General features: G+C 46.5%; 1 protein-coding gene across 1 annotated transcript in view; it reads left to right on the forward strand.

Moving 5' to 3' along the window:
* LOC137528773 (complement factor B-like) overlaps positions 1 to 12,733 on the forward strand; it is a 119,990-nt gene that overhangs the window by 76,875 nt on the left and 30,382 nt on the right. The window contains exons 10-11 of the mRNA XM_068250338.1: positions 4,429 to 4,566; positions 5,899 to 5,993. Coding sequence (XP_068106439.1) covers positions 4,429 to 4,566; positions 5,899 to 5,993 — 233 coding nt within the window. The remainder of the gene's footprint in view (positions 1 to 4,428; positions 4,567 to 5,898; positions 5,994 to 12,733) is intronic.

The following is a 12,733-nucleotide window of genomic DNA, read 5'->3' on the forward strand; positions in this document are numbered from 1 at the left end:
GAACTAACCTACATCCCATAGACTTTTACTATCCCTTCCCCTCCCCCAACCCTAACCCTCCTGGTATACGTTTGATAGTGGATGTAGGCAAATTCGACGTGTAGGTTATCACGTCGGAACACCCGGCCCCAGCTGCTGCCTGCGGATGCTGCTCATCTCTCCACCGCCATCGGCTGCCTGCTGCGCATGGACATCACGCAGACCGGGACAGGCGTCCGAGGGCTGAGCTCGCCTGGCCCCGGCGTCCATGCTGCTCCTCTGCTCCGCATGCTTCTGCCGCCGGAAAGGCCAAAGCTGGACGCTGGGAGGCAGATACCTAGCAGCCACGCTGCTTTGCCGGATCGCTGCTGCCCGGGGAGACCGGGGATCAGAGGAGGCTTGTGCGCCGCTCACCGCTGTGGTCTGTCCGCAGCTTTGGAGATCAACCCGGCGCGCATGCTTTCCCGCAGACGGACCACGTGGGCAGCTACACCGCCGCTGCCAGGGGAACCGGAGGACGCCACATTTGGGGGCACAGAGTCCGCTCCGCCACAGTGGGTCGGATGCTGCCACAGCTGCCTGCACGCTTCCGGGCCATCAGATGCTGCTGCTGCCTGCACACTCCCCCAGTTGAAATCCTGGAGTCTTCTGCCTGGAGCTTCTATCTTCCCCTGGGCTAGGCCAATGCACTCCACCAAGCAGCACTCCACTGAGCTACAGACCCAGCATAGGACTAGCCATAGGTCTAACCCAGCCCTGCATGGAAGTTATGGAAACTGCATCGCAGAAGCCATGCATCGACCTCAGCCACTTTGGATACCAAGCAGCTCTGCAGCGGACAAAGCCAGCCAGTGGGACAAAAACGGACACCAACCGACCAGGTTGCGCCGCAATCCTAGGGGGACTCTCTCTCTCTATCACTGTCCTTTTCACTGTCTTTTTCACTTTCTCTCTTTCTCTTTCCTCTCCTCTCTCTGTCTCTCTCCTTGGGTTAGACTGGGGGGCATCTGATTCAAAGTATCGCTTCAAAGCGTTTTGAGTGCCTTGGACGGCAGCGGATTACCCCCCTGGTCCTTTCCCCGGGGTTCCTCTTTTACGTATGCGTCTCTCTATGCTTTATTTCTATGCCTGTGTTTTCACTGTTCCTACTGTATGTATCTACTGTATATGCCTGTATGTATCTACTGTATATGCCTGTATATGCTGAATGTATCTACTACTGTATGTACCACCACCGACCCTGTTGTGCCAAAACCAATTCCGGGTACAACTCACATTGTACTTGGCGAAATAAATTCTGTTTCTGATTCTGATTCTGAGAAAGGGTAGTGCAATGCAAAGAAAGCTTCCTAGTGTAAAAGGGGCCTGAGGGATGACCTGACGTGTATAAATACTGTACATCAGAGCAATACAAAAGCTTGGCTGATGAACTTTTTTCCCTAGACTTGTGCAAAGGACGTTTCTAGACATCTATTTAGAAAGGAGTTCTTTAAAGGGGAACTGAAGAGAGATGTATATGGAGGCTGTCATGTTTATTTCCTTTTAATCAATACCAGTTGCCTGGCAGCCCTGCTGGTCTATTTCTCTGCAGTAGTATCTAATTAAAACCAGAAACAAGCATGCAGCTAGTCTTGTCAGATCTGACTTATAAGTCTGAACGACTGAAACACCTGATCTGCTGCATGCTTGTTCAGGGGATCAGCAGGGCTGCCAGGCAACTGGTGTTGTCTAAAAGGAAATAAACATGACAGCCTCCATATACCTCTCTCTTCAGTTCCCCTTTAAAGGGACACTTAAGAGTACAAAAAAAAAGTTGTACTCACTTGGGGCTTCCAGCAGCCCCCTGCAGCTGTCCGGTGCCCATGCAGCCTCGCTTGGATCCTCCTGTCCCGCCGGCAGCTACTTCCGTTTTTGGTGACAGGCGCCGATAGGCCTGGGAAAGTGAGTGATTCTTCATGTTCCTGGCCGCAATAGCAGTATAGAGGGCACTATTGCGGCCAGGAACGCGAAGTATCAGACGCATTCCTTTAGCTGCCGGTGGGGACAGGAGGATCCGAGCAAGTCTGCATGGGCACCGGACAGCTACAGGGGGCTGGTGGAAGCCCCAGGTGAGTAAAACTCATTTTTTTGTACTGTTAAGTGTCCCTTACAGTAAGAGTGGTTAAAATGTGGCATGTTTTACCACAGGAAGTAATTTTGGCAAATTCTCTATCTGCTTTTAAAGGGGGCTTAGATGCTTTACTTTTGCTGAAGGACATCCATGGCTATAATTACTAGGTAATTCCTAGCTGAGTTGATCCAGGGATTTTATCTGGCTTCTATCTGGAGTCAAGAAATAGTTTTTTTCCATTTCAAGTCTATTTGGCCCAGGCCTTGTAAAGGTTTTTTTTTTGCCTATCAACTAGGATATGCGAGGGTGCAGGACAATGTTGTACAATGTTGTCTGTCATCTGGTTAATATTATTATTGTTTTATAAAGTGCCAACATATTCCATGGTGCTGTACACAGATCCTGCCTGCCACATACTAGGCAGGATAAACTTCCTGGACGATAGTTTTTTCTTTCACTAAACTACACACCTTGTCCTAAATGATCTTTTGTGGTTGTGTTAGGTGACAAGTCTCCATACAAATATGCTTTTGTTAAGAAACCTGCTCTGTCCTATGGAGAGGTGAGAAAAACAACAATCGAAGCTGGGCAGGGCTTTCTAAAATGTCTGTTCAATAAAACTGACAATGTTGGTAGATGCCTATACGCATAGTGGATAGAACTGTGAAAGAATCATGAATGATTGTTTTGGGTAAGAAAAGGCTAGTGTGTGATTGACCTGCTATGTGAGTTTAAACAACAAAGGTGAATCCTGAAAGGACCGCACCACACGAAAATTGTATATCAATTAAAGATGAACTTTATTGTAATATGGTTACACAAGAAAAATATAAAAACAATTAAAATCATGGACCCCTGGTTGACACAATGATAATTCATACAACCAATGGCTATAGTATTGTGTAATATATAGAATAAATAAATACAGCCCAACCCTTCATTCAAACCACAATAATTCCCTCGGTAGTAAACAAAGATGAGAAAGTGACAAGTGCTAAAGTGCATAAAAAGCCACTCCTGAACATAGAATGGACAGGAATGGTACCAAAGTGCTCATAGTGTAGTAAAGATAGCAATGCTGGAACAAAAGTGCAATACACCCAAAAAGTAGGGAAGGTAAACAAGGTGAGGAAGAAAGAAATGTAAGTGGTCAATAAGACCAAACAGCAAGTGCACCAAAGAGGACTCCCCGATGTAAGGATTGGAAGAGGAAGGGCTGTGTCAGCCAGGGATGTCAGCCTTCGCGATTCGCCGCATTCAGCGGCTTCTACCGGGCATAATGAATGCGTCACCGGAAGGGGCGGGTCGCATCGGTCAAAGCGTACGTGGCCACGTACACTGAGACGCAAAGGTCGCGCCACGTACGCTTTGACCGATGCGACCCGCCCCTTCCGGTGACGCACTTCCTACATATCCGGGGGATGCTTAGGCATTCATTATGCCCGGTAGAAGCCGCTGAATGCGGCGAATCGCGAAGGCTGACATCCCTGGCTGACACAGCCCTTCCTCTTCCAATCCTTACATCGGGGAGTCCTCTTTGGTGCACTTGCTGTTTGGTCTTATTGACCACTTACATTTCTTTCTTCCTCACCTTGTTTACCTTCCCTACTTTTTAGGTGTATTGCACTTTTGTTCCAGCATTGCTATCTTTACTACACTATGAGCACCTTGGTACCATTCCTGTCCATTCTATGTTCAGGAGTGGCTTTTTATGCACTTTAGCACTTGTCACTTTCTCATCCTTCTTTACTACCGAGGAATTATTGTGGTTTGAGTGAAGGGTTGGGCTGTATTTATTTATTCTATATATTACACAATACTATAGCCATTGGTTGTATGAATTATCATTGTGTCAACCAGGGGTCCATGATTTTAATTGTTTTTATATTTTTCTTGTGTAACCATATTACCATAAAGCTCATCTTTAATTGATATACAATTTTCGTGTGGTGCGGTCCTTTCAGGATTCACCTTTGTTGTTTAAACTGATATATTGTTCAGAATCCTCTTCTGCACACACGACAGTTAATCTAGTTAAATTGTAATGAGCTAATTCATATGTACTGGTGCTGCCCACATGGTTGTGTTATTGACCTGCTATGTGCACCAAAACCTCCAATCTGCTAGTCACCGTCTTGTAACCATGAATATTAGGGTCCACCATGCGACCTGCTTCATGTATGTTGCTTGTAGCTCATTACTTTGTCTTCTTGGTCTAACGAAAGCAGTTATTTATAACTTTGGTCTGGGCCATGATGTTTCCATGAATATTATTGTCCACAGTAACATTCTTCATGTCTTTAGCTCATTTCTTTGTCGTCTTGCTCCGATGTTTGCAGATGTCTATAGCTTTGGTTTAGGTGATGACATTTCCATTGAGGAACTCAATGATCTTGCTTCTAAGAAAGATTTTGAGAAACATGTCTTCCGGATGGAAAGTATAGATGACATGAAGAGTGCCTTCGATTATCTAATAGGTGAGAGTATTTAAATCAAATTATGAGGGCATATGTATAATGTGTGACAGCAGAGCAATTGGGTGCAGTAGCGCGGACAGCGATGGGAACAGTGAGAGCGAGTGGACGGCGTGGCGGCTGTGAGTGAGATCTATACCCAGGCAAGAATAAGTAGCCACAAACAGGGAATAGATTTCAATCATTGCTACCCAGAAGCGGTTAAGCAGGATGAGCTTGCACAACATTGTACGTTGCATTATAGCTGTTGTCATGAAATCACTCTCTCCCTGTGCTCAGACTTAGTGATTGCTGTGGACTAATTATTATATAAAGAAGCACATGTTGGTATTAGGCGTTTTAGACCAGGGATGGAGCAAGGTTGGCCCGGGCCCAAGGTAGAGGTGCTAAACCTGACCTCCCACCCATTAGACCTTGATTGCTTGCTTAGGCCTTGGCCACCCATACTCCACTATCACTTGTTTAGGGTGATGTTGGGAGGTCCTCCTCTCCCCTTCAAATCATACCCTACTTTCAGCTTACTCAGTCAGGGTGTATTAATTAATCGGAACTTAAACTTCAGAATTCAAATACAGTTGTGAAATATTACTTGTTTTCATCTTTATAGCTTTGCAAAAACTGAGCACCTCATACTTCAGTCCAGAGGATCTTTAAACTCTAGTTTATGCCTTCAGAACTATAGCAATGCCCTCCCTGTTGTTTTTTTTTTTTTAAATAAGAGCTGCACCGCTTGCAGTTAGCACAGAATGCAAAGCAAGGCATTTAGAAAACCAACCTCTGCATTGCCACATAATTCTGATTCTTTCTCTCACTCCACGGACTACCCATGAAATGGAGAATCCTCTTCAAGACTGACCTACTAACATTAAAATCACTGGCCCTGGATACCTGAAGGATTTGTTGTAACTGCATCACACCTCCCATAACTTCAGATCAACAGGATGTAATGACTTGGTCATTCCCAGAGTCCACCTCAAAACCTTTAGTGCCTTTCAGCTGCTCTCTTGCACCAGCCTGGCACTTGTTAGTGCCGTACAGGCGCCCCCTCCCCCATGGAGTGAGAACAAGTGTCGCGTTCCTCCGATGCCCAGTAACACCACCGCGTGTCAATGCTGCAATTGGGGTGCATTTAAATTGCACCTGAATTGCACTGGTGGGCGGCAGACGGCTATCGCCTATCTGAAAGGGGCCTTACTGTTTTTTTTTTCTTTTTGAGAGGTACTTCCCATTCAATCTCCCAATGAGAAGCTCAGGTCCGTTTCGGGTGGGACTTGGAAGCTCCCTAGGTTAGCGCCTATATTTGTGATTAATGTAACATTTCTGTTTTATTTTTAGATGAGACTGAAGCCTTTGATATGTGTGGACTGAGCAAAGAGCATTCTGAAGATACAAGGGAGAAATTTCCTTGGACTGCTAAAATTACTGTTACGGTAAGCAATGGGATCTGAGGTCATAGAAGTGAAGTGCAAGCAATGGGGCTCTGATGTCATAATAGTGAAGTCCTGACACTATGGCCGAGCAAACTCTGCTACAGGACTGCTTCAGTACAAAATGTTGACATTCTAATAGCTAGAGATGACTTGCATGCAAATGTTATGCAAATTGTATGCAACTTGGAATTGGGCCAATCAAATATACTTCCTGCTGATCTTGACTGGACCAGTTCCAAGCTGCATAGAATTTGCATGCAAGCTGGAATTACTAGAATCTAATTGTCCATCTTTACCCATAAGCATGCATTCAGAAATGAGGGTTGAATTACGCCACTTGGGCTCCGGCTATTGCCAGCAGCAAAAATAGTCAGTGAGCGCTGCTATAGCCATAACTCACATTCCATGAATTCACATTTTAGGTCCAGGCCCCTCCTTGCCCTGTAGCCACCCGAAGCCTGGGCCGCTGTGGCCTTCCCAGAAACCTGGGTCTGCAAGGAAATGAGGAAGGTGGATAAAGAAAATGGCAGTGTGGGTAGGAGCAACAAAAATGCAAAACCTAGCTCAGAAATGCATGACGGAGATATTTAGTCAGAATGACGAAGCCACTGCATTTAATAGACATGATATTTTGGGGTCTCTGTGTTGACCATGTGACAAGAGTAGGCAGATATAAAGGGGCATGGCGTTCATAGATGACAGAAGGGAGGAGGTGCTGAAAAACAATATGGCTCCATGGGGAAAAGTAGGGTTGAGCTTTTGGATCGGAACAGTTCTGAGTTCCGACAAACCACATTGGATTTCGTCTGTTTTGAGTCAAAACGTGAAGCTCTAAATTTTCACTGTTCCGAGGACCGTGTTCCGTGGAAAATTGGCATCCAGCAATAGGAATTGTCAGCAAAAAAAAAATAGGATATGCTTAAAACGATGGCCTGCAATGGCAAGTGGCACTTAACCAATCATTTTTGGATTAAAGTGTCTACAAAATGACCAAATGAATGGTGGGATCAGGGCATCCCCTGCACTGCTCTCCTTGACTCCAGATCCATGTGAAAAAATCACTCCCGCTGTAATTCTAGCATGGCCTCTGTGGACTGGGGATTACCCCACAGCCATTTTGTTGACCTCACTGTGTGGCGTAAATTTGTGTTTTTAAAGCCAATTTTCGGGTTTTCAGCCAATGAATACAAATTACAGGAGCTGTCTAAGTCCATTCAGCGACAGTATCCTCCGAGGAGGTCCCACACACCCGCCGAGGTCCCGGGACAGCCTCTGCAATTTGGATTGTATAGCCCGAAAACTTGAAAATTGGCTGAACCATGAATCTTAATCAAACTGAGACATCAACAAACAATATTCCCGCCGGGTGATCCACCGGCCAACGTCGGTACAAGTGGCCATATTCTATGTTCTGATTGGAATGCAAAATTTGGAAAGTTTTCACCAATCACAGGCCCTAGCAACGAATCATGTAGCAACCAACGGCTGCCTTTCCCACCCCGTGTATAAAAGAAGCCTAAAACAAATAAGGCTGAGAGGTCACTGTTTTAAAAAATTCTTGTTCCAAAGTGTAATTTTATGGGTTTATTTCCTACAAAACTTTAAAACCGATTATCTCAAAAACTATATGGTCTTTTCACAGTTTTTCCCAATGGGGATCCTCCTGATCCCCACTGGTCTGTTATTAGACCAATGGGGAGCCTTGGAGCCAAATTCAAAGATGCTTTTGGCTCTAGCTATACTTAGTATAGCTAGAGCCTGCTCCGTTCTCCCTCCTGCGTGGCTTTCCGCTCACCTCCCTGCCCACACATCACCTATAGAGCCCACTCACGCCATCACCCTGTAGCACCCATAGCACCCTGATATCACGGTAAATTTAGTGTTTCTAGCATGTACGCAGGCTTTGCTAGTAAATGCTATAGTGACCAGTGACTTAAAGGAAACCAGAGATGTTTTAAATTAAAAGTTTTATACATACCTGGGGCTTCCTCCAGCCCCATCTGCCAGAACCTTGTCCCGTATCTTCTTCCAGTCACGGCCAGTCTGTGTATGAGAAGTGGGCCCTCTACGTATCTCTCCGGCAGCCGCTCTTTATGTATTTCTGTATTGTATGTCACAGTGCACATATGATATTCCAAAGGGAGCCTCAGACCCAGACTCTATAAGTCCGACATATTCACTTAACCTCCTGAGCGATAATCCCGAGCTGAGCTCAGGGTATGTCGCGCAGGAGGATTTCTCAGGCCCCGCTGGGCCGATTTGCATAATTTTTTTTTTGTTACACGCAGCTAGCACTTTGCTAGCTGCGTGTAACTTCCGATCGCCGCCGCTCGCCGCCGATCCGCCGCTACCCGCCGTTCCGCGCAGCCCCCCCCTCCCCAACCCCTTGCGCAGCCTGGCCAATCAGTGCCAGGCAGCGCTGAGGGGTGGATCGGAACTCCCTATGACGTCACGACGTCCATGACGTCGGTGACGTCATCCCGCCCCGTCGCCATGGCGACCAGGGAAGCCCAGCAGGAAATCCCGTTCTGAACGGGATTTCCTGCTTACTCTGATCGCCGAAGGCGATCGGAGTGGGTGGGGGGATGCCGCTGCGCTGCGGCTATCATGTAGCGAGCCCTGGGCTCGCTACATGATTTAAAAAATAAAAAAAATTAAAAAATAGTGCTGCGCCACCTCTTGGGCGATATAATTGTATCGCCCAGAGGGTTAAAGAGACACCGAAGCGAAAAAAAAATTGTGTTATTATGATTTGTATGTGTAGTACAGCTAAGAAATAAAACATTAAGATCAGATACATCAGTCTAATTGTTTCCAGTACAGGAAGAGTTAAGAAACTCCAGTTGTTATCTCTATGCAAAAAAGCCATTAAGCTTTAAGAATTTGAAAGTGGTGGAGAGGGCTGTCTTCTGACTTTTATTTCCTCAACTGTTAGTGAACAAATTTCTTTTTCTCTGCCAGAGGAGAGGTAATTAGTTCACAGACTGCTCTGAAAGAATCATTTTGAATGCTGAGTGTTGTGTAATCTGCACATATTATAGAATGATGCAATGTTAGAAAAAACACTACATACCTGAAAATAAAAATATGAGAATATGTTCTTTGCTGCTAATCTTCTAGTAATTATTCATAGTACACAACCAATTCATTATATCATTTTTTTTTTGCTTCAGTGTCTCTTTAATATATTGGTACAGTTGGTGATGCAGATAGCCTTATACAGTGTGTACCACCACCGCACCCTCAAGAGCACTCACCACTAGGGATTGACCCTCTATAAGATTGGGTCTTCAGCGCTTTCAGGGAAATCAAGGCTTCCCTCTGCCTATCACGATCACCACAGGTTCTCTTCAATGCTCAACTGTGACTTCATACCCAAAGCACCTCAAAGTAAACCAATAGGCTCCATAGTGTGATACCGTTTAAAACAATTTTTAAAAGTTATACTAGAACACTCACATGCTCATGTTGTTAAAAGGTAGCGTTGAGTTTTTATGGCCTTAACTCCGATCTTGGGCTGTCTGGCAGGCTCCCAGCTGCGCTGTCTCGATGGACTCTGGCTGTCATGCACCACCCAACCTCACTTCCGCCCTGTGCGTTCCACGTACGCGCGTCCCGGCCCTACTGGTTTCGTCAATTCCTGTGACTTATCAGGGGCATACGTGCACGATGTACGTTGTGGAATTTAAATTGAAGGATCCTCCCATCTAACTCGCCATATCTACCTACCTAAAAATGGCATATCCGTTGCCCTGGCAATCCTCTTACGCACGCCACCCTGCAAGCTGAGCACTCTGACCACTAGACAGTGCGCAGTGTGGCCAGCCTTACATAAAAGTCAAGTACAATGCATTGTACATTATACATAGCAGCATACATACACAAATACAATTAGCCATATATAATCACACTATCAAATCCTCCAGTGCAGACTGAGCTTACATCTAACAATTATTATTCCTTTTATAGATCTCTTCCCATATTATAAGTTCCAATTTTTGATTAACACAATTGACTGCAAACATTATACACTCTTTATGTATTGGAGGAAGCCCCAATGTCATATTCGCGTGGCTCTGCTCCGTCCTCGGCGTCTTCCGCGTGCCGTCCCGTCCGTGCACTGGCGTCCTCTGGTTTTGCCGGCCGTGGTTTAGCGACGGTGGCCAGGGGCGTGTGTACGCTCGTATGGAATGGCGTCAGACCTCGCATACGCATGTGCGGGGTTTTGGCGGACATTCGTACGTTCGAGATTACGCGCCAAAGTGCAGCCCTGTCCCTACAAAAAGCCTGCTTTCCCAGCAGCCAGTGCTGTTCATTCTGACAGCTAGTGTGTGGTTCGCCTGCTAGCCCTCGAGCTCTGGTCAGCCTTCTTGCTTGTTTGATCTGCCGTTGTGACCCGGATTGAAGAAACAGGAGCGCCTCTCTGGTGCATTAATGTTTAATTAGGAAGATAAGCGCATTAAAATTACACTTACAGTGTATAAGAACAGATATAGCGTGTCTCAAGCCTGCCGTCAGCTCCTCTCCTAGCTCTCTCGCTTGGCCAGAGCGAGAAGCGTGATGGTGCGATGTGGAGCGAAGATCTGGTGGGTGGGGCTTCCTCACGCGATGCCGTCTGACGTCACTACGTGTTTCGGCGTTTGACCACGCCTTCGTCAGGTGACGTGATGGCTTGGACGGCTGTTACTTAAGCCTCCCGATATGGGAGGGAAGGGGGAGTGAGGAGTATGTCACTCCTCCCTGTTGAAAACCCCGTGACAGCTGTGCGTGCCTTGTATGTAAACAACACAGCGTGGGGGGAAGTTTTACAGAGCGCTGTGAGCAGGATTGTAAAAAAAACCTTTTGTACATAATGTACTTAAGGTAAAAATATAAAATTATATTTAGATTTAAAAGATATTTAAAAGTTTTATAAATTTAAAAAAGGAGAAAAGGGGAAGCTATGAATAGTATATAAAAACTTAATTTGACTCTCACACAAGGCAAATGAACTAATAATACCTCATTGGGTGGTCCACCCGTATATTCGGGGTGAACGCCCGCACTCTATAATACAAAAAAATGGTACTTAGTGTCATGGGGAGGTGAATATATTTCACCAATGTCCATAACGGGCTAAATAATTGCAGTGACTGGGTCATGTGACCGAAGGTCGCCTCCGCGTGAGGAAAAGGCAGAATGAGTAAGCCATATCTGCCCACAGTAATTACTGCTTCAGGTGGCGAACCCCGTGCCTGCATGGGGAGCACAGAGGTAGTGGACTTCGGGGTCCCTAGGAACAGTTATTTAGATAGCCCCTCAGCGTCAAGAAGAACATCCATAGGGGATGTGATATAAGGGGGTCGATTACATCCATCGGGAGAGCTGGAGTTAGAGCTGATCTCAGGCAAGGGGAGGATAAGGGTGAAGACAAGAAAAGGGGGGGAGGGGAGGGGGGGTGGAAAAAGAGGGGGAAGAGAATGAGAGGAGGCGGGAAAAGGGGGAGGTGGGGATTAGGGAAAGGTGGGAAAAGGCACTGTTGAGAGGGAAGGTGGGGGGGGGGATTAGGGGGATGTGCAAGAGGACTAGGCACAAAGAATATTTTTATATATGACCCGGATTGCCTGACTACTCCTTGATCTGCTGCCCCTGGTTTGACTCTCTGCCTGATACTTGACTACGTCTGCCTGCCGCCTGCCCCGACCACTGCCTGAACCTCGACTACGCCTGCTTGCCGCCTGCCCCGACCACTGCCTGAATCTCGACTACGCCTGCCTGCTGCCTGCCCCAACCACTGCCTGGAACTTGACTACGCCTATTGGATACTCTACATCGAGTGTCACTGTTCTCTCGACTACCAGCTGAGATTATTCCAGTAGTGACCTGGTGCACACTAGGCAGCAAAGTCCAGCCTTCCCTTCGGTGTTTGTTGGTGAACACCCGTGGACGCTTAGACTCCACTACTGGGTAACATCTCCTCCTGCGGTGGAAGAGTTAACAGTGGCCGAAGCCTTAACACCCAGGTATGTATAAAACATTTAATTTAAAACGTCTCTGGTACACTTTAAATGTAAAATATGCGTTGTACATTGTTATCCCTGGTCAACACAGTAATATATCTTTAGAGCAAAAGATTAGGAGTAGAATCTCAGGCCCCCACTATACATTTTCCCTTCCAGACTCCTGGTTGCAACACCATTAATGATCAGTTACCTCTCTTTCATGAGATCTTTGATATCATATTCTGATTTGGCCTTGTGGGTTTCTGTTATATCCCTCTGTCCCTCTTTCTCCATCATTTGTCCCTCTTTCAGGACTCATGTACAGATCTATGTCAATATATGTAAATATATGTAGTTTCTGATGAGAAAATGATTTAATTGACTCTATGTGAGAAAACGCGGAAAAGCCGACGCGTGCGCTCAGAGTAAGGCGGCTGTTTTCGCTCCAACGCGGCGGTCTGCACGCATGGGCCTACATCTGCTGGTATGGCCGAACGCGGAGAAACTGCCGCATACCTTGATAGCGGTGCAGCGGTTTCCGCGTCCAGCGTGGCGGGTGGTACGCAAGACATGTCTGGTGTGGCTGGGACTGATAGTCCACACAGGTTCAGAAGGACGTGCGCGCGCGTTGAGAGGCAGAACTTTTATGACAGCCAGAAGGGAGTCAGCTGACCAAGCCGGTCAGCTGACGATTATACCAGTTCCCATGGGTCCAGCACTTAGGGGAGGCGCTGGAGAGCGCTGGGCTATATATACTGG

This window comes from Hyperolius riggenbachi, chromosome 8 (genome assembly GCF_040937935.1).
Source record: "Hyperolius riggenbachi isolate aHypRig1 chromosome 8, aHypRig1.pri, whole genome shotgun sequence".
Lineage (NCBI taxonomy): Eukaryota > Metazoa > Chordata > Amphibia > Anura > Hyperoliidae > Hyperolius > Hyperolius riggenbachi.